This window comes from Parasteatoda tepidariorum, chromosome 6 (assembly GCF_043381705.1).
Source record: "Parasteatoda tepidariorum isolate YZ-2023 chromosome 6, CAS_Ptep_4.0, whole genome shotgun sequence".
In the NCBI taxonomy this organism is placed as follows: domain Eukaryota; kingdom Metazoa; phylum Arthropoda; class Arachnida; order Araneae; family Theridiidae; genus Parasteatoda; species Parasteatoda tepidariorum.
This window is the reverse complement of record NC_092209.1, coordinates 53,402,941-53,427,881: the sequence shown is the minus strand read 5'-3', so window position 1 is coordinate 53,427,881 and position 24,941 is coordinate 53,402,941. Positions and strand designations below refer to the sequence as shown.

Here is a 24,941-nt window from a genome sequence, read left to right as displayed (position 1 = left end):
TTCTTTCGGACGAATTCGGATTTCTGACTCCCATTGTTGGTGTAGCCGCATTGGGGGAAATATGGTCCCAATAGTTTGGCCAGAAGAGTGAACCAAAGTTCGCATCTTTTAATGTTTATTATATTTTTTGTGTATTACACCATATCTCGTGATCATCATTTTCGCTCGCAATTATTAAATTCGTTTTATCCAAAGAAAATTCCATGAAAAAAGTACATTTTTTTATTATTATTTTATTCAATAATAGTCTAAAAAAATAACTTTGAATCGTAAGGTATACAATTTTTTACATCATATTAAACAATATAATTTTACGTGACCGAACACAAAATTTGAGCGATATCGATCAAATAGTTCCTGAGAAATCGAATTTTAAAAAGGTTGTATTTTTAAAATTCGATTTTTCTATAATTCAACTAAAGTACTGTTTACTTTTGATTAAAGGTAAAGTGATTAAAAGAAACTAAACAAAGTAGATAATTATAAACCAAAATGTTTTATTTATGTTTAGTTTCGTCAGTCATACGAAAAAATAACCACATTTACGATTTTAATTAAAAACCTTCTTTGATATGCCTTAAAAGTGTTTTTGGAAAGAGAGATTTGGTATCAGGAAATAACAAACATTTTCTTTGAATGATCTAAAGAAATGCAGACCACCTGCCTGAATAAATACTACACATCAGTAGTTTACCATTAATGCCGATTCGCCAATGTTACACATGACTGACAAAAATCATTTGTTGATTGTTGATTAGCATTTTTATTCAGTTGCTAGAATTGAGAAAAATTAATTGGAATCTTCTTTTAAATGCTTAAAATAATAAAAAAAAGTTCTGCAAATTGTAATTCTTATTCATTTAATTGAAACTAATTTTTCATTTTGCTAATTAATTTTAATAAAATAATTGTGGATAAATAATTGGGGTTAATAACATTTAAATGGGGCAATAACTTATAGTATACTATCGCAAGTATTTTCTTTTCTTAGTATCACAACTGTGTAAGTTTTGGTTTCGTAATAGAAGCAATTAATTAGAAATAACAACGTTGTTAGCAAAGAAACTCCACTACAAATAATAAAGCAAAGTTTTTTGAAAAAAAAAAAAAATTTCAAAACATAAACTCAAAGCAGTTTTTATGATCAAATGAAGAGAAAATTCATACTATCATCAACAATAAGAGAAAATAGATAAGTAAAAGCAAAATAAATACAAAATTTATAGAAATAAATGCAAAATTTATAATTAATTGCTAAAATACAATATTTATTAATTAGCAATTTAATTTCTGTTTGTAGGATGGGAACATGGAACAGGAGTATTTATATCAGAGATCGTTCCTGGATCCATTGCTCAAAAACAAGGATTAAGAGTAAGTCAATGGGATTTTTTATATTTTATCTTTATTTTAGTGTATTTTGTTGAGTAAGTTTTCAGTCGATAAGGTTCGTAAAATTTACTTTATCAGTCAATTAGGTTGCAAAAACATACTTCATTAGTAAATTATGCATATAAAACTGTTTTTCTATAAATATATGTATTAGTATAGAGTGATAAAATTTGTCGGATTAAAGTTTAACTGAAAGTGATTAGAATAAACCATAGAGAAACAAACGCATTTTGCTTTATTTTTTTTGTACTTTTATAAAGATTCTGGAAATAGTTTTCGGTTAATTTTTTTAGTCTTTTCATTTTAAACGTGGAGCTTATTATAGAAAAAAAAACTGAAAACTTTTATTGGTTTTTATTGTGAGCCTATATATACGTGTACAATCTTTACAGGGTATAATATTTCTAATGTTTCATGAACGTTTCAAGCTAAACCTTTTTCATTTTAATTTGGGTTATTTCTAAATAAATTATTTATTATAAAGTTCTACTCAACATGTTTCTTTTTTCATGATAAGGAATGCTAAATTTATTAAAATTATTTAAGTAATCCTGAAGATTACACAATATTTTAATTGTTTAATAACGTGTTTAATAAGTTTAAATAACGTGTGTGAATGTTCAAGTAGCTTTGATCTATTTATCAAATTTTCAAGAACTGTTAGCCAAATTTTATTAAATTGTTTAATGTTCACCCCGTTTAAACAAGGTTTTGAAACTATTGTTAATTTTAAATAGAATGGCGAAACGTTCACCATGTTTAATTAAGATGTTGTTTAAATGATTTCATTATTTAAATAAAGGGGTGAGACGCTTACTCTGTTTGATTAAGATGTTGAAATAAACGCAATATTTAAATAGAGAGGTGAAATGTTCACTATGTTTAATTAAGATGTTAAAATGATCGCAATATTTATGAATTAATATTAACATGTGTTAACAGTAATTATGTGCATAAACAGCGTGTTAAAGTTTCACCTTTTGATTAAAATGTAAAATAAATTCAAAATGTTGATTAATATAAGCAAAAACATTAGTCATCTCTTGAGAAATCATTAAAAGCATTATTTAATACCTTTTAACCCCCCCCCCTTTAGGCTTGATTAACAGGAGGCCGGATTCGGTTAAATTCACTAAGTTTGACGTGTACGTCATACCCAGTCTATACCACTCGTTGAAGATTTGATCACGCAAATCTTAGACGCTCTTCATGAAAATTTTTAGGACGCTGAGTACTGTGTTTTTTCATTGACATATCCCATTAGTCTATGCAGCTCAAGGCAGGTGAATTTGCAGGCCAGTCGAGATTTAAAAAGGGTTCATAAAACCAGTCACATATGATGATCTCTGCTATTGTCATCTTAAAAAAATAAGGTTATCATCAGCATTAAGATATTGCCTGAAATGCAAAGTCTAATAATCCAGAATGTTAAAATAAACATGCTCATTCACATTAGTGGTCTATTGAACATTAGAAAACTATTGAATAACGATTAACAAAAAAACGCAAATGATGTTATGAATTATATGATTTCCTTAAGGGTGACTTATTTTTTGTTTGGTGAGCTTTAACATTTTGAAAATTACGAAAGTAATTTTTACTCATATATATGTGGGTTGAGTATTAAGAGAGCTTAATTTTATTTTTAGGTTGGTGACCAAATTGTAAGGATAAATGGCTTTAGCATCCATCGTGCAATCCATATGGAAGTTTTAAGCCTACTGAAAACTTGTCCGGGAATTGTCCTTAAAATCAAACGTAAGTAAAACACACAAACTTAAATTGAGCACAGAATAGTCTTTTTCCTTCCTTCTCTTATGTATTTTAAAGTTTTTTTTTCTTTCTAAAGATAATCTATATTTTTTAATATTATATTCAGCATTACGGAAGATATCGTCTCAAAATGATGCCCGTAGTGTATTTTGCGAAAACAGAGGAGGCTAAACAATGGTTACTATGGCTAAGATGGTTACATGTTGAATTAGTCTGGCGGTGTCTTAAATTCAATCTGTTCTTATTCAGTTAAATTCATAAATGCCTCTAATTAAAATATTAATTGGAATAATAATTATATTTTTTATTTAAAAATTAGTCAAATTTTGCCAGCATTTTTTAGTCCAAGTTTAGACGCGTATAGATATAATTTAATGGGGCAGACTTAAAATGCTTTATGGCGTAGTCTTATGTTTAAATTCAATCTGATGTAGTATTAAATTCATAAATGCCACTAAATAAAATATAAAATAGAGCAATAATTACATTAAAAAAATTAGTCAAATTCTGCCCGTATTTTTTAGTCTAAGTTTTTCCTCGTATAGAAATGATCTAATAGGGGGAATGACAGAATATTGCTTAATGAAATTGAAATAAATTTTTTTATCCTCTCGGGTGGGTTTGTCTGAGCACTTTAAAATGGATTTAGAATTTGTACGCAATGATCTAACATAACAGGCGTTCAACATCATAAAAGCTGTTTTAGAATTACACCATTATAAGCAAAAAATAAATTAAAATGATCGATATTTTTATGATGCTACTGCTCTAAAGTCAAGTAGAAGAAAGATTTAACCGATGCATTAAGTGGTTTATGGAAGTGATTTGATACAGTAAAATAATTATTCTGTGAAATATTGCCAGAAAGTAAAATTTATGGTTATAATTTTATCCAAAATTCTTCTATTCAAGCAGGAGAGCAGTTGGGCACTTGTTAAATAGAACTGATAAAAATTGATTAATGAAATTGGTAAGAGGTAGTAAGTTACATGTAAAAAAAAGATTGTATTTAAGTTATAAAGTTGAATAAAATGATAAAAATTTTAATAATTAACCCTGGAAAGTATGAATAAAGCTATTGTATGTTCTTTCATTATGTTTAAATTGTTTAAGTCTATACGTCTTTTAAATTCGTTTCCAATTCTGTTTCGTTTTATCTTTATTTTAGGTAACAAAGTTTTCAAGTATTTTTTTAATTTGTATTTATTTGCTTTTTTATAGGTGTCGGTATATTACCAGTTAAAGAGTGAGTAGATTTTTTTATTTATATAATATTTTTAACTATCGTAACATTTTTAAAGATTATTTAATGTTTTTATAGAAGTAGGACAGAAAAGCTACTAAGGTAGTCTATAATAAATTTGCCAAAAACATATACTTTTGTTTGCTATTTAAATTTTGAAATTGATCTTAAAATCTAGGATCATAGATTTTTTTTCCGAAATCATTTCGTAAAACGAAATACCAAACTTAAGCTCAACTCCAACCTGGTAATAGGTGCTAAGTTATTTGGATTTCTAGTTTTACTTAAGATTTGAAGGTACCAAAAAAAATATCAATAAAAAAATGAAAAAGAAAAATTTGGTTAGTCTATATGGCAAAGCTTATTTGCCGAAATTATCGGCAAATAAGCTTTCGGTTTCGGCGGAGGTTTTTGTCGTCCCTTTTAAGTTTTCGGCAGAGGTTTAAAAAACTCGACGGAGGTTTTTGTTGTCCCTTTTAAGTTTTAGTGCTGCTATCTGGTGAGCAAATAAAGTAACACATGTAGGGTCTATGAAAGCCACTTGTAATTTGATTCTGTCAATAAAGTTGAAGAATTTACCACTATTATGGCTAGATTTGAAACTTTGTAGTTCAATAATAAATTTTCTCTTTTAGAATGTTTTAAAATATAAAATAATAGTTTAAAACATACATAAATTTAAATTTAGAAACCATAGCCATTTAAGAATTTTATGTGATGCTTAAAGACATTGCGTTTATTCTGAGTTGGAAAACATGCACTGAAATTTGCATATGGTATCTTTCGGATTTAAAATGCTACATTTGATATTTTTGTTTTTATACATTTTTGTCTAAGAATCTTGCATCGATGTTTAATTTTCTTTAAGAAAGTAACTAATCTGAAAACATGCTATAACTATTCATGTAATGAAGGAAAATGATTAGAACATTGCATAAATGCTCATGTCTCAGGTAATTAATAGATAATTCTACCACTACGGACGTAATATTTGAAGATTTAAAAAGAACATAAATCAAATTAGTACAGGTTGTTTATTTTTTGTTAAAATATCTCTTGGCTTAATTTAACGCGTACAGCAATTTTCATTAAATTTTTGAACTTTTATTTTTTCTCTCTTAAAAATCTAGCTGTTTCAGACAGAGCAGGTCCTATTTTTTATTTAAAATTTGAAATTATTTTTTACTTAAAACTTTTCTTAAACTTCTTAAAGCTAATAAAAATCACAATAAGTGTTAGTTTCATTAAGAATTATTTTAGGAAAAAAAAAAGAAGAAAAAAAAACTACTAAAACTCGCGAGACTTTTCTTCTATTTAAATTTATGTGCATTTAAAGTGTGAAAATGTTTCAACCATAATAATGGAATTGACCAACTGACAAAATAGTTGCTTGATTGCAAGATTCGTATAGTTGTGTGAATGCTACATATTTTATTAAATAATATAAATTGTATGGTAGTGGATTCATGTATGATTTGTTCACTATTTAATACAAAATTTGAATTGAATTCTACCTATACTAAAATAATGCAATTTTTTTTCAGACGTGACAAAGATCCGGTCACATGGAAAATAGTTGAACCACAAAATCCCTTAATATGCTCTAATCAAGTAACTGTAAGTTTCTTTTGAAAGTTTAAATAATTATTGTAAATTGACTTGTTTATTTATAATCGGTATTGAATTATGAATAAACAAGTACGCGAATCAAGTGTTTCATCCAATGAATACTTAGTTTTAGTAAATAATTTATGTAATTTTAATTATATCTCTTTATGTGAAACGAGATGTAAATAATCAAGTAACTATAAGTCTTTTTTTGAAAGTTTAAATAAATATTTCAAATTGGCTTGTTTATTTATAACTGATATGGAATTAAAAATTCGAAGTTACACGAGTCTATTGTTTTATGAAATGAATATTTAGGTTTAGTAAATAATTGCTATAATTTTAATTGCATCACTTTATATAAGAAAATTAATGAAAATGATCATGTAATTCTAAGTTTTTTTGAAAGTTTAATGATGTGTTGCAAATTATCTTTTTTATTTAGAATAGATATTGTGTTTCTAAACTTTTATGAAATGAACATTTTATTAAATTTTATCAAAAAATGGCAATGCTTTTAATTGCACATGTTTTTGCAAGAAAGATAAATTTACGGAAAGAGGAAAGCTTTTCTTGTTTCATTTTTTTATTTTTAATTTTAGAAGTAAAGTTTTTCACTTTCTTGTTGTTAGTTGTCTGTTAATGAAAAATTGTTGTCTATTTTTCATGCTTTGCAATTTTTCAGAGAAAGTCAATTTTGATAGAGAAATACCTCTGAAGATTTACAGTTTTTTATTATTTAAAAAATAAAAAGTTATTTAAAATATATTATAAGCAAAAATATTCTTTTGTTGAAGAAAATGTAGAATTCTTCTTTCTATTCAATCTAAGAAAAACTTTTTACGTACTGAAACTATTTTTTTAGATAACAGTTTCTATTTAATAAATATACCATTAAATTTTTAACTTTCATAAAGCAATAACAAAATAAAAACCAGTCGCTCGCTAAGTTATAAAATTTTTTTAAAGACATTAAATTCACAGAAAATGTTTTTCTAATTTATTACGATTATAAAATAGTATAAATAATATAATCCATAATTATAATTAAATTTGAATTAAAATTAATTAACATAAATAATTATAATTAATTAATAATAATCTGTAATCTACAAACATAATCATAATTAATAATTAATTAATATGAAAATTCTAATCTACAAATATAATTATAATTAGTATAAATAACTACAATTATAAAATTATAAACTAAAACAATATTATTTATAATTGTAAAGAAAATTTGACGACATTAAATTCACAGAAAATGTTTTCATAAATTAAGCATTTTTTTTTTTTTTTAATTTTTTGAAACATAAATTTTTAATACCTTTTCTTTTAGAGACCTCTCTTTTGGAGATATCCGAAAAAGCTTTTTTAAGCAGGGACCAATTTGGAGCGAGAACGCATCAGAATATTGTTCGAAACACCTTCTCGAACTGAAAATTTAATAATAATTATTAATAATATATTTAAGCAAATCAATAATGGTTTCAAACTAACTCTTACAATACTATATTTTTGAATTTATGCCATTCTAGCAATTAGTCTCTTAAGAACCTCAATCTGTGATATTACATCATATTCTAGGAACAAATTGATTAAGCTTATGGTACTTCCGGTCTTACAAATTGATAACCGTTTTTAGAATTAAATATCTTAATTTCGCTTTAAAAACATTAGTAAAGTAAAACAGTTTGAAATGCAAAAATATCTCAATGTTTCGTTTATTAATTACCATTATAAAAATGAACGCCTTCCTCAAATTAGGCAGCTTCAGACCAGCTCTTATGTTATATTATGCTTAAGTTTATTTTAAAAGGCCATTTTTGCAAATCGAGACGCTTAAACAGGAGCTCTCCTAGTACCTTAATTTGCAATTTTGTACAATACCTCTAAGAACCGATAGACTAGCTTCCTATCGGTTCTGTGTTTTTGAAACTTCCAGTCCTACAGTTAAGTTGATTACTGTTTCTGGAAATAAATGTCTCAATTCCGTTTCAGAAGCATTAGTAAAAAGCATTAACCCTTTCCTTCTCACTCCCGTGAAAATGACGGGATGAGGTTTCGCCTCTATTTCTCGCTCCCGTGCAATTGACGGGCTGGAGTGTTCAGTAGTAACGCATCAATAAGAATTAAACTAATTCATTTCTTTCGCCCGGAAAAAATTTTATTTCCCATTTTACACTCCAGATGGCGGTATCAGGATATTTTTTAAGGTTATTGTAGATAGTTAGTTTATTTTAAACTAGATGTCAGCACTAATCGAATACTACGTAATACAAATACAAAAGCCAAAAAATAGGCACTTTTATGACCGTTTTCTTGAAAATTAACCGATTGTTAAAAAAAAAAAAAATCGCAACGTTTTTTTTTTTTTTTTTTTTTTTTTTTTTTTTTTTTTTTTTTTTTTTTTTATAGTTATTAGCCATGAAAAGCAACATATTATTCAAATTAAGCAAACAAGATCATCCGATGACCTGCAATAAGATGTTTATTTATTATTTTAGCAAGTCGACCGTTTAAGTAAATCATCCGCGGACCCTTTGAAGCATTTCTAATTCGACTAATGTATGATCTGAGCGTTGAATTGGTGAAACAGTTTTGACGCGTGGGAATCTGTTTACATTTTTTTTTTAAACATCATCTCTCACGAGCGTATATCTCTATATATTTATTTATCTCTGCATTAGATGAAAGAAGATTTGATTTTGAGTAATGCTTTTGGGAAGCTAATTTCTAATGTAAATGCAATATTTATGGACTCTTGATGACGTATTAATCTTTTCACAGCATTCGCGTGTGAATGGCTCTACTTCGGAGAACAACATCATTGTAAAAGTCGAAATATGCGTGCCTGGTTCGGCAAGCCTCGGTTGCAGGTAAAAGAACACATTTCCATTTAAATTATACTTTATTTTATATTATGTAGTTGATTGTTTTGAGTTGACACGCAGTAAAAAATTCCGGATCAAATTACGGTTAAAAGTGTCAGCACTCAGGGTGTCGGTACTTTTTACCATAAAATCCATTTTTTTCCGGAACATGTTCCGCAACGAAAAATCTGATATACCGTAATTTTTACAGTAATAATACCTAACCTTTAAATCACTGAACCACTCGAATTAAATAAAAATTACTGTAAATTGCGGTATAATATTTTATGGTAAAAATGGATTTTTCTGAAAAATAGATTTTATGTATGATGCACCCAAACTGGTAGTTCTTTATATAATTTGATCCAGTAATTTGATCCAGAATTTTTACAATGCTGGTTTGTTTATCTTCTGTGTAAAATAAATGGATGAATCTTTCTTTATGAAACATATTTGAAAATTTTATATTATATTCAAGACAAAATACAGAATGTTTCATAAAACTGTAATCATGAGTAACTGCATTTGTCTTACAAAATAATTGCTTTTAGAAGAGAACTTATGATTTTTAACTTTAAATTAGATTATTTTTTATGGAAGTTAATCTAAAATTAATTTGAGTTCCTTTGATAAATATTTCCTAAATTTTTTCTAGCCTGCTCCTTAGAAGCAGAATGATATGAAGTTTATGATTTTTATATATATTTTTTTCAAAATTTAATTCCATTATTTATTGCATAATTTCTTATTTAAGAGAGATCTAAGAAAAGACTCGAAAGGCATTTATTTTGCTAAAAAAGTTTACATTGAATTATAATTTGCAATTTTTCATAATATCTTTTGAGACAGCGACGGTACACATTAAAACTTTTTCAAAATTCGATTTCTCAGATATCAATCGTTCAATTTCTCTTAAATTTTGTATTTTGTCGTTTAAAATTGCATTCTTTAAAATGGAGTAAACACTGTATATCTCACAATTCAAAAGTTTTTCGACTATTTTAAAATAAAATAATAAAAAATAATAAATATTTACTAAAAGGTACATTTTTTAAGGATAAACGAATTTTATAATTGTGTGCAAATTTTCTTTTAATTCGTTTGAAATATGCAAAAGTAAAATTAACATTAAGGGTTTAAAACTTTGGGCCGCTCTCCTGACCAAACTATGGGGATCATATTTCCCAAATTTGCGACTATCCCCTATATTTTGGGGTCAGAAATCTGAATGCGTCGAAAAAAAAGGTATGTTTAATCAGAGAAAGTACGTTTTTGCGTCTGATCTCGTAACTTAAAATATCATCTGCAGTAATTAATCAGCATACTCATCCTTTGAGCTTTTAAGATTGAGTCCTAAAACGTGAAGATCATTTGATCAAAAAATTATTCAGGGTGATCCACTTATTTCTATTGCGCACTGAAAGTCTATAACTGCATCCAGGCTGTTGAAAATTTAAGAGTGCGTGTTACTGATGTAGCTTCCATTACACTTAGATGTTTTTGATTGCGTTTATTATTTTTGATTGAATGATATCTTTTTTAAAGACATTTTTCATTTAAACATTTAATATGTCACCAATATGCAAAATGTAATTTTAGAAGAAACTTATATGCAAAACAAATTGTAATATTGGTATAAACGTATATATATTTGAAAAAGTAATGAAACCTTAATTAGGAAATGAAACTGTGTATATTTCACTCGATCGATAAGCTTTTCACTCTAGAATTAATTTTTAATTATTTTTTTTATGAATCTGGCGCCCTTCTAAAGCTGAGCCCGGTGGGGGGAGATGTCCCCTCTTTCCCCCTGCTAGCTACATCGCCTAGACATTTTTTCGAGATTATAAGTTCCGAGTTGCAGAAAGACAACGTATTGAGTCTTGACAGCCATTATGACACTCAAAGACCACCTGCCTTAACTTTTTGTTCATTGCGTTATTTCCACTTTTGTAGCACATTTTCAACTTGAGTAGCACACTTTCAACTTTAGTAGTACACTTTCAGCTTTACTAGCATTATTAGCAATCTGAGAGAAAAAACAAAGTATAGTCAAGACTACCAGAATTAGGTAAAATTAAACGTGCATTTGGCTCTATGAGAATGCCAAAAAGTTCAGAAGTTTGTATCGAAGCGCTTTTTTAATAATTTTGGTAAAATTAACAATAAAATATGGTTTTATAAGTTTTTATTACTGCACATTAAGTAATTCATACGAAACTGAAAAGTAGATCTAACCGAATGAATGGTTTTTAAGCCATTCTCTAACGTATCGTGATTTTGTTTATCAAATTTTACTACATTTACCAAATTTTATCTCACATTACAGAATTTATAAAACTGTATTCTTAATTTTACCAAAATCATTACCGAAGCGCTTCGATAAAAATTACGAAGCTTGTTGGTGTTACCATAGAGCCAGAAACACCATAAATCTTACTATATTCTTTGGTAATTTAGACCATATATATTTTTTTCTCTGTGTAGGAAACAAAATTTATTGAATTTAGTTTATTTAAATCGAATAGCTTGAGGACTTATTTTCTATCATTAGTTTCATGTTTACATATAGGAAGTATAATGTGTGTTTTATTTCTAGCATTGCCAAAGGACCTGCTGAACTGCCCGGTATATTTATGTGTACTGTGAAAGAAGGCGGGATTGCAGATCAGGCTGGCTTGCAAGTTGGCGATCAAATTTTGGACATGAACGGAACTAGCTTTCACGACTTAAAACTCAATGAAGTACGAATCACGTTGATTTAATATGCCGTTCTTTAAAATAAGTTGGAAAAGTGAATTGATCGTTAATTATTTAAACCTTCGGTTCGGTTTTTACCTTCGGTCAAAGTTCGAAATCTTATAAGCAAGAGTTGTGTTTTTTCCTTTGGTGGATAGTAAGCTCCGGAGCCATTTTGCAACCGCAAAAATATTGAAAACGTTTTTTTAAGAATGCTTTTTTTACATTAAGTTATCATACAATGAGATTTATTCTGAGTCAATATCTTGTATAATGCTATTTTTCTGGTATAAATATTACTTCTCTATATATGAATGCTATATTACAAAAACTATAATAGTTCATATTTTGGGGAAAAAGAACTTTATTATGAAGCTTTTATTACTAGCTTAATTTTTACAATTAAATAAAAAGTTGTAGTTTTCATTCATGAGTGTGTTTTCCTTGGGAGGAGACAGTTTTTTTTAAATTTTTTATTATTAATTTTTTTTTTGAAATTTAATAGTGACACTTTTAAAACAAACAATTGTCATATTTAGAAAAAGTAAAATAAAAAAAAATAAAATGGAAAACTCATCCAATTTTATACCTCAGCTTTTTCAGAATAATGAAAAAAGAAGATATCAATTAAAAAACAATGGTAAAATGTTTTTCTAATTTCCTTAAATTGTTTCTCTCTTCCATTTTCCTTTTAGCTTTTTGTAAATAAATGAAATTATTTTAACTACCACTGAAATTTATTGAAATTTTAGTTACTCTAAATATATTTAGAAAGTTTCTAATACGTATTTTATGTTTACATATTGAAGCATTGATTAGTTAATTTCTTTCGAATTTAAGAGGGTTTTTATTTGATCTTAAACTTACAGTTTGTTTTAAATTTAAGTTTTTTTTAATAGAAAATTTCAGTTAATATGGATTTCCTAAGAATAAATTAAGCTTTACACTCTCAGGAATAAAACTTTCACTTTTGACGATTCAGCAATCATTGAACTATATTTCGTCAATTTTGAGAATCATTTCGTCACGAAATTACGTGATTTGTGATGAACGCGAACTCTCAAAAATATGACGAAAATATTTTTTCACTTCGCTTAAAACGAAGACATTTTCACGATATTTGAATATCCATTTTTTACTTATAATTGTTTAAAAATAAATAATTTTAATCATTTTTTTTTTCTAGGCTGTAGGTCTTATGAAATCTGTTAAGGACATTCGCCTGACTGTCAAAAAAGGCGCAGGTATTAGTCTATTCTTAGACAATGCTTCCACCTGCCAATCAAATGGAAACAACAAGAACGAAGATTGCATTTCGACTACAAGAAGTCTCAGCGACGGGTAATTGAAGCATTCAATCAAACATTTATGCAAGGACAATAAAAAATTCACCTCAGGGACTATAGAAATAGGGTTGCATAAGTTACACTAAAATCTAGATTTAGAATAAGGTCTTAAGCATGTTTTGTAGAGCGATCAAATTTTGTTATTTGTTGTTGCAGTATTATTTTTGGTTACTGGTTTGCCCGTAGCTTTATTTTTTTTATATTAGGCTTTATTTTCATTATGTTTATTTCTTTTAAAAATATATTCTGTTTCTTTGGATGTTAATAAAAATAAGTTTCTATTCTATTTACATACTTGAGTCATTTTTTTCCCTTTAAAATATCTGTCTTTAACGTGATGAAAGTATGTTTTCTTGTTTAGTTTTTGAAAAGTCATCTAATATTTTAAATCAGGTGGTATGAGTAACTTAAAATAATCGTTTTTTAACTATGTTAACTAATTTTAAAATACGATGTGGCCTATTTTTGTTGAATGTTTACTTTTATTGAAAAATTAACTGTATAAAAATTGATAATTATTTTTTTTGTAAAGAATTCGTAACTTAGTGGCAAGTAAATCTTTTGGAGATTTAACTTTAACTTAAAAAAAAATTGTAAAGTAAGGAAAAAGCTTCAGGTATTCACAAATATTGAATTATAAAGTAAAAGTATACTTTTTACTAGTTCATTCTCTTGACCAAGTGGAAAAAATTTATAATAAGTTGTATCAGAATGACGTTACACACCTAAATCAATAACAAAATTTTTTTGCATTGCCTCATTATGACGCAATTTATCACTGAAACTTTTTGTAATCCAGTTTGAAAATAGGTACTTTTATGCTACTAAATTATCTTCCTTCAAAATCTGAATAAAGTTTTTTTTCTCTCCGGGGGGGGGGGGGATGTAAAAAGAGTGGATCCCATTTACCATTTAGTCTAACTAAAAAGTTTTTCCTTTTTCCTTAATTCTTTTTTCCCCTTTTTTCAAAAAATTAACTGTTTAAAAATTTTTAACCATTTTTTCAATAAAAAATTAGGAATTTAGTTAGAGGTAAAGGTAATTTTTTTGTAGATTAAACTTCCACTTAAATTTTGATTTCACTTCAAGTAATATTAAGCTAGGTGAATTATTAAACTGTAATAATGTTTTTTACTAGTTCATTCTCTTGACCAGGTGGGAAAATTTCTGATTAGTCGGGTCCGAATTGCGTCACACAACTAAATTTATAATAATATTTTTGTGAATTGCCTCGTAATGATGCCATTTATTACTCAAACTTTTTCTAACCCAGTTCGAAAATATGTATTTTAATATTACTAACTAATCGTCCTTCAAAATATGAATAAAGTTTTTTTTTTTTGGAAAGTGTAAAAAGAATGGATATAATATGGATATATAATGGAGTAAAGAATATTTACTCAAGTAAATGTTATTTTCAAGAAAAAAAGGTATATATTATTTAGAAATGTAGTGCCGTAAATGTAATCTAAAACTCACACTAAAAAAATATGGACCATTTTTAAATATTATTAAATTTCGAAATATTTTCTTTGAGCAAATATGGCCAAACGTTCATTAGCAACCACCATATATATGATTTCTGTAACATTTGTATTTACTTATTATTATGGCAGCTACAAAGCAGTAGAAGTTGGGCGGTGGCCACTTAAGCGCATTTAACATATTTGTAAGTAGATAGAAAGTATTTAATATTCATGCACGTAGATAGTAGACAGCATGCACCTCTTGGATTGCTTATAGCATGTTTTAGCTTTGGGTTTCAATAGTACGTTTCTAACAAAACATATATTGCATGCATTATATTAATTTTTTTCTTATTGTTTGAAGTAGTTATCAGTTATAAATAATGTTTAAGTTGGTGTAAAATTAAATATTGTACTCGTAGTTCAAAAATTTTAACTAACATCAAAAAATTTGTGTGATAACTAATCAATTTAAAACGCTTATTTTATAAGAATAGCTATTTTATTTAAAAGTATTCGAACAGTTACGCAATTTTAATTAAATTATATTGATTGCTTGATAAAAATTATGCAAAGATTTAAACGCAGATAATATTTAATTAGTTTAGTTTGGGTTTTGAATTGTAATTCAACTTTTTATCTTTTAACTGCAATATTTGTTTAATCTATGTAATTTATTGATCAATACAGCAATTTATTATCAACGTAAAGCTTTGTTAGTGTTCGAAAACACGAAAGCAAGCATATAAACTTCTTGCTTGTTTCTGATTATATGTCTTTAAATTAAGTTAAAAATAAAATAATTTTACTTTAAAATTGAAAGATTTTAAATTTTTTTATGAAGACATAGAATATGTTATAAAATTTGGGATGAGCAGTTAACTGTATAGCTGTCTTCTTAATCATTTTCTTTACACCTTTCCCAATAATTGTTATAATCCACAGCTTCATCTTCTCTGCTTTTAGCTCTCATAACATTTTGCCTGTTAAATGTATTTTCAATGCAAATTTTTTTTTACCTATCTAGTTTTCAGAGCTTTTGTAAAGTAATTAGAATCTAAAAATTTTCTATTATATTTAATATAATGCAATAATATATAAATATTTTAGCATTTATATTAATATTTTAACAATGAGGGTCAAATATTTTCGCATGAAAAAGAGATTCTAATAAATTAAAACCAAATAAAGATGTTTTGGGTGCAAAATTAAGTTTTTATGTTTTACTACGTTTTTGTTTATTATAAATTATAATAAATTCTGAAAGTAATAAAAAAAAGTCTGAAATGAATTTATGTACGGAAAATTATTTTGGCAGACAAATTTTAGGGCTAAACTAGGGAAAATTTAATTTTTTCTCGTGCTTTTATTCCATTTCTCTGTTTTCGTAACATTATTTTAAACTTTTATTTGCTTTGTCTTAAATATGAAAACGGCTGAGAACTTTTGCTTTGTATATTCTATATTTTCAGTCTTAACTAAACTAAACAGCGAAGGCAAACTTCTACTCAGATAATCTCAATCTTATTTAGTATGTCTAGCTCTTAAGTCACAAGGGCTCGAAAATATCAAAATTTTTACCTGTCCTGCCTTGCATTTAGTCTTCAGAGTACATGCCTAAAATGAAACTTTAACAAGTGTTAGTAAATGTTTTCTTTACTTCAGTATCTCGTGCAAAAGTTCCTAGGGGAATACAGTGTAAGAAATTCTGGATCAAATTACGGTATAAAGTATTTGTACAATGAGTGCAAAATCCAGTTTTAATGTAAGATTTTGTAACGTAACTTTTTACAGTGATATTTATTTAATCACAGTGATTCAGTGATTTAAAAATTATAACTGCAAAAATTACGTGATTTTTTGTGCTATGTAACTAATTAGTTCTGTAAAGTTCTGGCAGAGGAGTGCCAGTGAATTGTACCGTGATTTGAACCGGAATTTTTTACAGTGCAGTTCGTGTGCATCGCGAGAACTTTTATATTGTCTGACAGAGCAATGTTTTATAACGAGAATAATTTTACAACGAATCTACTAAGCATTTGGCTTGGTAAAAGTAGTTCTGAAAACTAGATTTTTGCTTCAAAATGTACTTCAAGCTTTTATAACAAATTCATTAAATTTATTACAGAATGTCAACCACTCTAAAAGAACACGACTTTTCCGGCAGCTGTTCTTCGAAGTCTGAGGGTAGTTCCTTCCAGAGCAGCGTCTCCAGCGACTCTGAGAAAGACTACTCCATCTCGGAGGAGAGTGCATTTGAAGGCGTACCAAAGAACGGCAAGTGGTCAACCCAACACAAGAAGAACCCATCTTCTGCCTCGACCATCGAAGACGACACGTGGCTTCTGGAGGAGAAGAGGAGTCTGGAGGAAGAGAAAAGAAGACTGGAGGAAGAAAAGAAAAGGCTGGAAGAAGAGAAGCGGAAACTGGAACTGGAAAAGTCTTCTTCTTCCTCGTGTTCTTCTTCTTCTCAGTTGACGTCTCTGGAAGACACTTCTTTCAAAGATAATAGTTTCTTAAATGAATTGCAAAAGGTGGCGGCCAAGATGAGCACGAAAGAGAACAAAGGTGATGAGGTGCTCAGAAATGGTGTCCCCATCAAAACTACTCGTGCAGGTAAATACATCACTGTTCAATGTTCAACTATAATATCGATGTCTTAAACCATATTATCGTGTAGAGTTGTCGCAACCTTAATAATCGTGTAATCAGTTTCGATAATGATTAATTTCCCGATTATGGTTTAACCCTGCACCGTATTAGAAGAGGAAAAAATTTTGAATGGTATTATGCTTCAATGCGTTGAAACTTTTTTGTGAGTTTAATGGTATTTTGCTAAATTATAATTGCAAGTTCTGTACTTCATAATATTTTGAAGAAAAATAAAACATGACGAGAAAATTTTATTAAGTATTCTGAGGATTTGTATCAACGAATAAAATTAACGATTTGAATCTTTGACTCGATTCGTCACTTCTGAATCAAATCATAATCATAAGATAAGTTAATTCAATATAATCATAAGATCGACACTTTTGGTGTAATTTGTAGTGATTTGCCATTTGTTTGAAACAAATCCATTGCAAATATACAAAAATCTATACTCATAAGCAGTGGCTATTGCACCGATCATTAACAAAAGAAAAAAAAAATCCTGTCTGATGCAAGTAGGGTCCCATCATTTTCTGCATCGTTGTCACCTGTTACCTGCAAAGCCAGCGCTACTCAAGTTTGATAATAGCCAACCTTTCTTACCATCAGTGTACTCGTTTCGAAAAATTTCAACCTTTATACTATGACGTAAGTCTGGCGTTCACGGGGTCTTACTCTATAGAGACATTACTTCTTATTGACATAATACAATGGAACATTAATATAAATATCTTTATTTCTTAATTAATGCAGATTACCCTGTATTTAGTCGCATTTAGAAATTTTTTTTATGTATACTAATAAATTTTTATGTTCTTTTGACTCATTGCAGAATGTACTGATCTTTCCTTATATGTTTATAAATAATATTGTCTTGTAAGTGAAATATTTTGGAAGCATTGATATAATTAATGTATACCATATTTAATTTAATACCAAGCTATATTAATAAAATATGTATACTTACAGAAGTTTTTAAAGGCAAACGATGCAAAGAAGATGCCATTAAAAGAATGCAGCATGGTAAGCATTTTGAGTTTAGCGTGTGTTTGCAATTATTTATGTTGACATGAAAAGTTTTAAATTGACTATAGGCTTGGAAGGTACCCTAATCCTACCCGACGAATAATGATAAATATTGCATATTAAAACGTTACGTTTAATGTACTCTTTAGTTTTTTTTCCTCCAATGAATGTATAGATTCTTATATTGTTGTAACATGAAAAAACACTTTTAAATTACTAGAAGGCTCTACCCCCTGCTCCCACCGCTCACCAACTTCTTCAACATCATTGTTTTCTTCTTTTTAAAGCTGATATTTTTTTGAAAAGGGAAAGATAATTCCGTTAATAAAATATATGGTTGTTACAATTTTACGTATGTACATTTTGTAAATATGTGATAGGTTAATGTGTGGATAGTTAATGTGTGACACAATAGGGAAAAACAAAAGAACAGCAATTTCACTAATTAACGATAGCCTGATGTAACTATATCAATTTAAATAGTAAGCTGTTTTTAGCTCTCTTAAACTTTTGATTCAAGTTTCTTATACACTTGAAAATTTCAAAATAAATATTAAAGTGTAATAACTGGCAGCATCTAATCTCGCTTATATTTCTTTTGTTCATTTGTTACTTTCGACTTAAACTCAAGAGCGAGCACAAAGATCTCGAAAGATACGAATTAAATTTTATACAAAAAATATTTTTTTTAAAAAAAGTGAGGAAAGAATTCACTAGAAAAGTATTTAAAATTGCAAACAAATTTTTACTAAAGAGAAACTTTCATTATCATTTTTTCAGCCCTTATTTTAGTGCTTTGGCGATTTAAACTTGTTTTTGGCTTTCTAAATCTGTTTTTGACTTAGGTATTTTATGTAAAATGACTTTCAAAAGCTGATGTCAACATTTCTTATTAGATTTCAGATAAATCCTTATTAGATTAAAAGAATGCAGATAAAACTTATGAATATATTTTTATCAGAATTCATATATTCTTGATTACATTGTTAAATATTATTAATTTTAGAAATGCTGATGGAAGAATTTCGAGCAGCTCATCGAAAAATGTTTGGTCAACAAACAGTATTAGATACAGAAGTGAATGTAAGTAAATTGGATAATTTTGCTTTTAAATTATAAAATAGTTTTAAAATTGTAAATAGCTATTTTTATTAATAGCATTAAATAATGATAAAGTATTTTCACTTTTTTTTACGGTTATTATTTGTGATATATAAATTTTAAAGCTGTTTTCCAAAGGCTCCGCCGTCATATGAAATGATACTTTCGAATCCAAATTTTAATAATAAGTACTAATTTTTAAACTATTTTCATAACTTCTGTGTATTGGCTACAGCTGTTGGTTACAGTACTCATGACTGTTAGGACAAGCTTAGCCTATCTAAAGCCATATTCTTATTCGGAAAATGGCGCAAAACCTCAAAATGGAGAAAAACCACAGTTTTGTGAAAATGAGAACAGTTTGTGGTTTAATTTTTTGATATTTACAAATTTAATTCAATGCTGCATTATCTGGGTTCTTAAGAATTTGTAAAAGCTAAATAAGGTAGTGATTTTGATAATTTTTTTCTGGGCAGAAAAATGTCGCCAAATTGGCAATTTTTAAAAAAAAAAGTTTAGTAACTTTTAAAATATTTAAGTTACTTGCCTGTTCTAAAGTCCAGATAATTCTTCAAGATTATACATATACTCTCAAAGATTATACATATATAGTTTAAAATCATTTGGCGACAGAGCTTCAAAAAACCTTGAAAAACTGTTTTATAATAAAAATTTTTTGATATGCTCAATTGTATTTTTAATATTTTAAAATTTAAATGTAATTTTCTCGAAATTTTTGCTCTTGTTTTTGTTTTCTTGAAGAGCTAGTTTTTTTTAGCTCCATTTTGTAGACTCTCAATAACATTTTGCATATCTGAGGGTAAATATTGCGAATGCAAGGGTAAAACTTTCTTTTCCTCATTAAATCATTAATAGGATAGCAATGAAGCTTGGAAAAAAGTAGTTTTAAAGTTATTTATTTTTAAGACCCGATCTCAGACTTATGAACCTGTTAGGGTTAGCTGTATTATTAATTAAGTCAGTCACGTATTTATATCTCTCAGTAAAAAATATTTTTCATTTTTATATCATTATGAATTAGAAAACTTAATTTCACTGAGCTTTTTTTCAAGGAAAAGGAGGCTTACTTTATAAATAAACAGAATTTTTTTTACAGTACATTTCTCCCAAACTTTTCAATTGAACGTGCAAACATTTTTTAGATTCAACAGAAATTTCTTATTTTGGGATAGTAAAAAGCTCTTTTAAAAATAGTTATAGGCTGATTTGTCTTTATAATAGTTTAATACTTTTACTGCAGTTAGTACTAACAAATCAAAATTGGTAATATGGTGCTAGATTAAAGAATAAATCAATTAAATATATCTTTAAATCTAAAATTGTTCAGACTTAAATTCTTTATCATATTAACAACCTGATTCTTGTTATATATTCACACTCACAGTTAATTTTCTAAAGGTTTTGTAGGTTATGATTCATACGCAGTAGCCCTATGCAGATCAAGCAATTTGATAAAATATTACATATTCATGCTTCTCTATTACCTTATTGTTAGTAACGTATAACAATTGAGTAATAACAAATATTTACAATGTAATAGATCTGTAAAAATTGTATAATTTAAAATATTTCCATTTTATATTTTAGGGGAAGGAGAAAGATACAGATAGTTTTGATTCGAAAATGTCTTTTAAGAACAAATCAAAACCACCTCCTCCACCACCAAAAACTAATGAAAATAATAATAACAAAGAGTGCCAAAAGGTAGAACTTATTTACTTTAAGGAAATATATTGTTACAATTTAGAGGAATTTTAGATAAATTTTTTATTGTGTATGCAAATTTATGAAATTTTGTCAAACAGTTGTAACTTGAATTATATTGTATAGTGAATAACTAACAATTGTATGAATTAATTTTTGTATGTGTTTTTTTATAAGCTTTTTTTCTTTAATTATTTAGAAACAATATCGGTAACTTGATAATTTTTATTAAAACTTTAATTCATCAATTTATTTTATGATTAATTTCTTGATTCTATTGTATGGTTATGAGAGATTTTTTGATTTCAACAATAACTAAATAGTTTCAGTAATAAATACGTAATATCACTTTTAGATCATTTTTTTTTAAATTCCTTAACAATATTTACAGTGTTAAATTTGAATAGTAATTGTATAGTAAATATGATACCAACCCGGGATCTTCCTGATATGAGGCGAACTTCATGTCTAGATACCAACCAGGGATCTTCCTGATATAAGGCGAACTTCATGACTACATACCGACCCGGGATCTTCTTGATATGAGGTGAACTTCATGACTAGATACCAACCCGGGATCTTCCTGATATGGGGCGAACTTCATGACTAGAATGTATTCTAGTCATGAAGTTGATTGGCTTATTTCGTCATTCTAGTTTTGATCGCTTCAGTCTAGTTTCGTAATTCTTGTTTAATCTTCGACAATGCACTGTGATGAAGTTTCGAGTTGAGGAAATATTTCCGTTATACATCTGAAAGTTCTCAATTCGTCGAAAATCACGTGATTTCGTGATCAAATGATTCTCAAAATTAATGAAATATAGCTCAATAACTGTCAAAAGGAAGAGTTTTATTACTGAGTATGTAAGCAGAAAAGATTTAATTTCGCGGACCCATCACTTCCTATATTTGGAAGAAGAAAAAAGTTACTCTAACTGATTAAAGTGGCTGTTAACATGCCTCCCTCCAAAACAAAATTAATGTGTTGGAGCGATTATTAAAACTTGCTCCGATTAAAAAAATTTTTTAAGGTGGTTAAGCATTCAAGTGAAATTTTTATTTGTCATAGGCAACCAATGGATTTGATAATTACAATAAAAGTAATAATATATTTAATCAGTGTGACTTCAGAACTTGACCTCAGAATAATGGGGTAAACTTAGATTAACGTTAGTTTTCTTTCTCATCTTTATTTTTCCATTTTTTTATTTATTGATCACTTTACGTTATGTGTATCAAATTACTTTTGTTTCCTTCATTCACGTCTTTCAAGTCTTGTCCTGTTTTTGAGACGTTCGAAGCATGTCGACTGTTATTTTTTAAGCGAATGAAGTTTCTAATTAAATTATAACCGTAGTGTAGTTTTATTATATATATATATATATTTGCTTCGCATTTATTGTTCCGTATTTTTATTTTTTTCGTTTTTGTTTTAGATCACAGTCAATGGTCAAGTTCCGGGCCTGCAAACCCAGACGCTGAACAAATTCGAAAGGGTCGTCACAGTACAGGATAAGCCAGTGGAAAAAGAAATAGTCAAACCTCCTACTCCAACCAATGGCTTCAGAGTCACGGTTACGGATAGATCCAGGCAGTTTGAAAATGGCTGCAATACTACTGCAGCTAAAAGCAAAACAGGGACTTTGGTTGAAGTCACCCCTTGGACAACCAGGCTCTAACTGTTATCGTTTTTGAACTACTGTGCAATACAAGATGCTCAACATTATTTGCTGTATTTCTATGTCAAAAGTTTGAAAGCATGGACGTCATAGTCAAGCGAGGGGGATTTTTGGACATATTTTTGATGAGGTTTTTTATTAAGAGTTTCAACAGTATTCTATTCTTTTTCATGTACATATTTCAATACCAAAGTAAATCCATTTCATACCAGTATTTAAAAAATATTTCTCCAAGTATCTCATGGATATACACCGAAGAGCCATTACATTATGACCACACTGCTAATAACATGTAGGACCACCTTTAGCCCTCAAAACTGTTAGCACCCGCCGTGGCATTGATTCATCAAGGTGCTAATAGGTAGTCTGAGGTATCTGGTACCAAGCACTCACCAACTGGTCCTGCAATTCCCTCGCATTGCGAGGGGGTAGCGTGGCAGCACGAATTTGGTTTTCCAAGTAGGACCACAAATGCTCTATTGGATTAAGGTCAGGTGAATTTGGGGGCCAAGACATGACTTAAAAGTCACTGGAATGCTCCTCGAACCAATCCATGACGATTCGACCCTTATGACATGGTGCATTATCCTGTTTGTAAACACCCTCCCCAGCAGGAAAAACTGTTGCCATGAATGGGTGAACCTGGTCTGCAACTATGTTCAAGTAGCTTACAGACGTCAGGGATTGTTCTATGAGGATTATGGGTCCTAATGTGCCCCATGAAAACATTGTTCCTGGGCGAGAAACCATGAAAATCTGGGCGATCCCATTGTTATAGATGGAGGGTGGTCATAATGTAATGGCTCTTCGGTGTATGTATGATAAATAAATTGCATAGATTTTGCCATTTCGAAATATTTCCATGATGATAATTGCAAAAATGTAAATGATTATATGCGTGGCATGATATAGATTCTTTAATCTAGATTTGTGTCTCCAAAGTTGAAAGATGGAAAATGTAAACAATATATTTTCAATGCATATATTGCATCCAAGTATGCATCATGTTGCACACGCATAATTATGTGGTTTGTAAAGTATTTGTATACTGCAATATTGGAAAACAAAACCTTAATTAAATTCAGTAATATCTATTTTTTTAAATAAAGCAGAAGCAAAAGTTTTAAAATCAATATTTTGTGTACGTCGAATGCATGAATATGTTGTATGTATAATGCATTTATTACGTTATGAATTCTGCTAAATAATCAAAGGGATTACTCTTATTATCTTTTTTTTAGTATTTTCAATTTTATCATTTCAATCATTCATCATAATATAAAATTGCTGCCTGTAGGACATTTTTTTCATTAAATTTCATGACGTATGCTAGTAAATGTCGATTTTATAGATATAACTTTCGAATTTTCTAAAATTTCAAACAAATTTCTATAATTTTTTAAATCTGTTATTTTCAGCTTTGCTTAAAAAAGTTTAGTTTTCTTCTTTAAAAAATGTCTCATATATAATTTTGTTTTAAAGTTTGTAAGACAGCTGTTATAATACTTTTTTATTATTTTTTTTTTAGAAAAATATTTTTTAGTCGTAGTAATTCATTTCTGATGGTATGTATATACACATGCATGTAAATGTATGCATATACTGCATAAATTGAGTAAATGGAAGCTAAATGGATGTACATTTGAAGCGTGCAAGGTTCATAAAAATGAATGAAGTTTTTCATTTACGAAAAATATCATCATTAGCGTAAAAAACGCAAATTTTATTTTAATTAAAAATGACTTATTTTTTGAAATATAATTTCCCAGCTGTTTTTAAATTTGGTTCAACATTATATGATGTAGAATTTTCAGTAACTTTTATATTTTGTGTTGAAATAAGTTTTCATAAGTATATGAAGTCATCTGTCATCATTGTATTCTTAACTATGTATGTTACATATTTTGTATGTGCATGTAATAAAGGTAGGTTTGTTACGCATGTATTGAAATAAAAAGAAAACATCGTTGTAACTTCTTGTCAATAAAATTACGAAATGAGAATATTTTTTTTTAAATTCAAGAAATTATTTAGTTTTACGCTATTAAAACAGTACCCAATGATGAATAATTTTGCGAATTTACTTTAAAAAAAATATTTTTATGTTTTTTCTTTAATTTTCTGTAAGTTTTTATTTATATTTTTCTACGGCTATGCAATAGATTTATAAAATAATATGTAGAATTTAAGAAGCAGCGGTGGTGGGGGAGTAATTGTTTTTCACTTGAACTTAAATTCACTATCTTGTAAATAATTATATTATTTTTTCAAAGAGCAAACTATAAAATTAGTATTAGTGCAAAAAGCATGGAATT

General features: G+C 28.1%; 1 protein-coding gene across 1 annotated transcript in view; it reads left to right on the top strand.

Moving 5' to 3' along the window:
• The window catches only part of LOC107444090 (PDZ domain-containing protein 7), an 89,099-nt gene extending 64,470 nt beyond the window's left edge, over positions 1-24,629 (top strand). Inside the window, exons 3-14 of the mRNA XM_016058171.3 lie at positions 1,301-1,374; positions 3,042-3,150; positions 4,387-4,411; positions 5,953-6,025; positions 8,810-8,898; positions 11,492-11,636; positions 12,818-12,972; positions 16,572-17,059; positions 18,065-18,118; positions 19,128-19,204; positions 20,831-20,947; positions 22,384-24,629. Of these exons, the coding sequence (XP_015913657.1) occupies positions 1,301-1,374; positions 3,042-3,150; positions 4,387-4,411; positions 5,953-6,025; positions 8,810-8,898; positions 11,492-11,636; positions 12,818-12,972; positions 16,572-17,059; positions 18,065-18,118; positions 19,128-19,204; positions 20,831-20,947; positions 22,384-22,626 (1,649 nt within the window). The 3' untranslated portion in view covers positions 22,627-24,629. The remainder of the gene's footprint in view (positions 1-1,300; positions 1,375-3,041; positions 3,151-4,386; positions 4,412-5,952; positions 6,026-8,809; positions 8,899-11,491; positions 11,637-12,817; positions 12,973-16,571; positions 17,060-18,064; positions 18,119-19,127; positions 19,205-20,830; positions 20,948-22,383) is intronic.
• Positions 24,630-24,941: the final 312 nt, after the last annotated feature.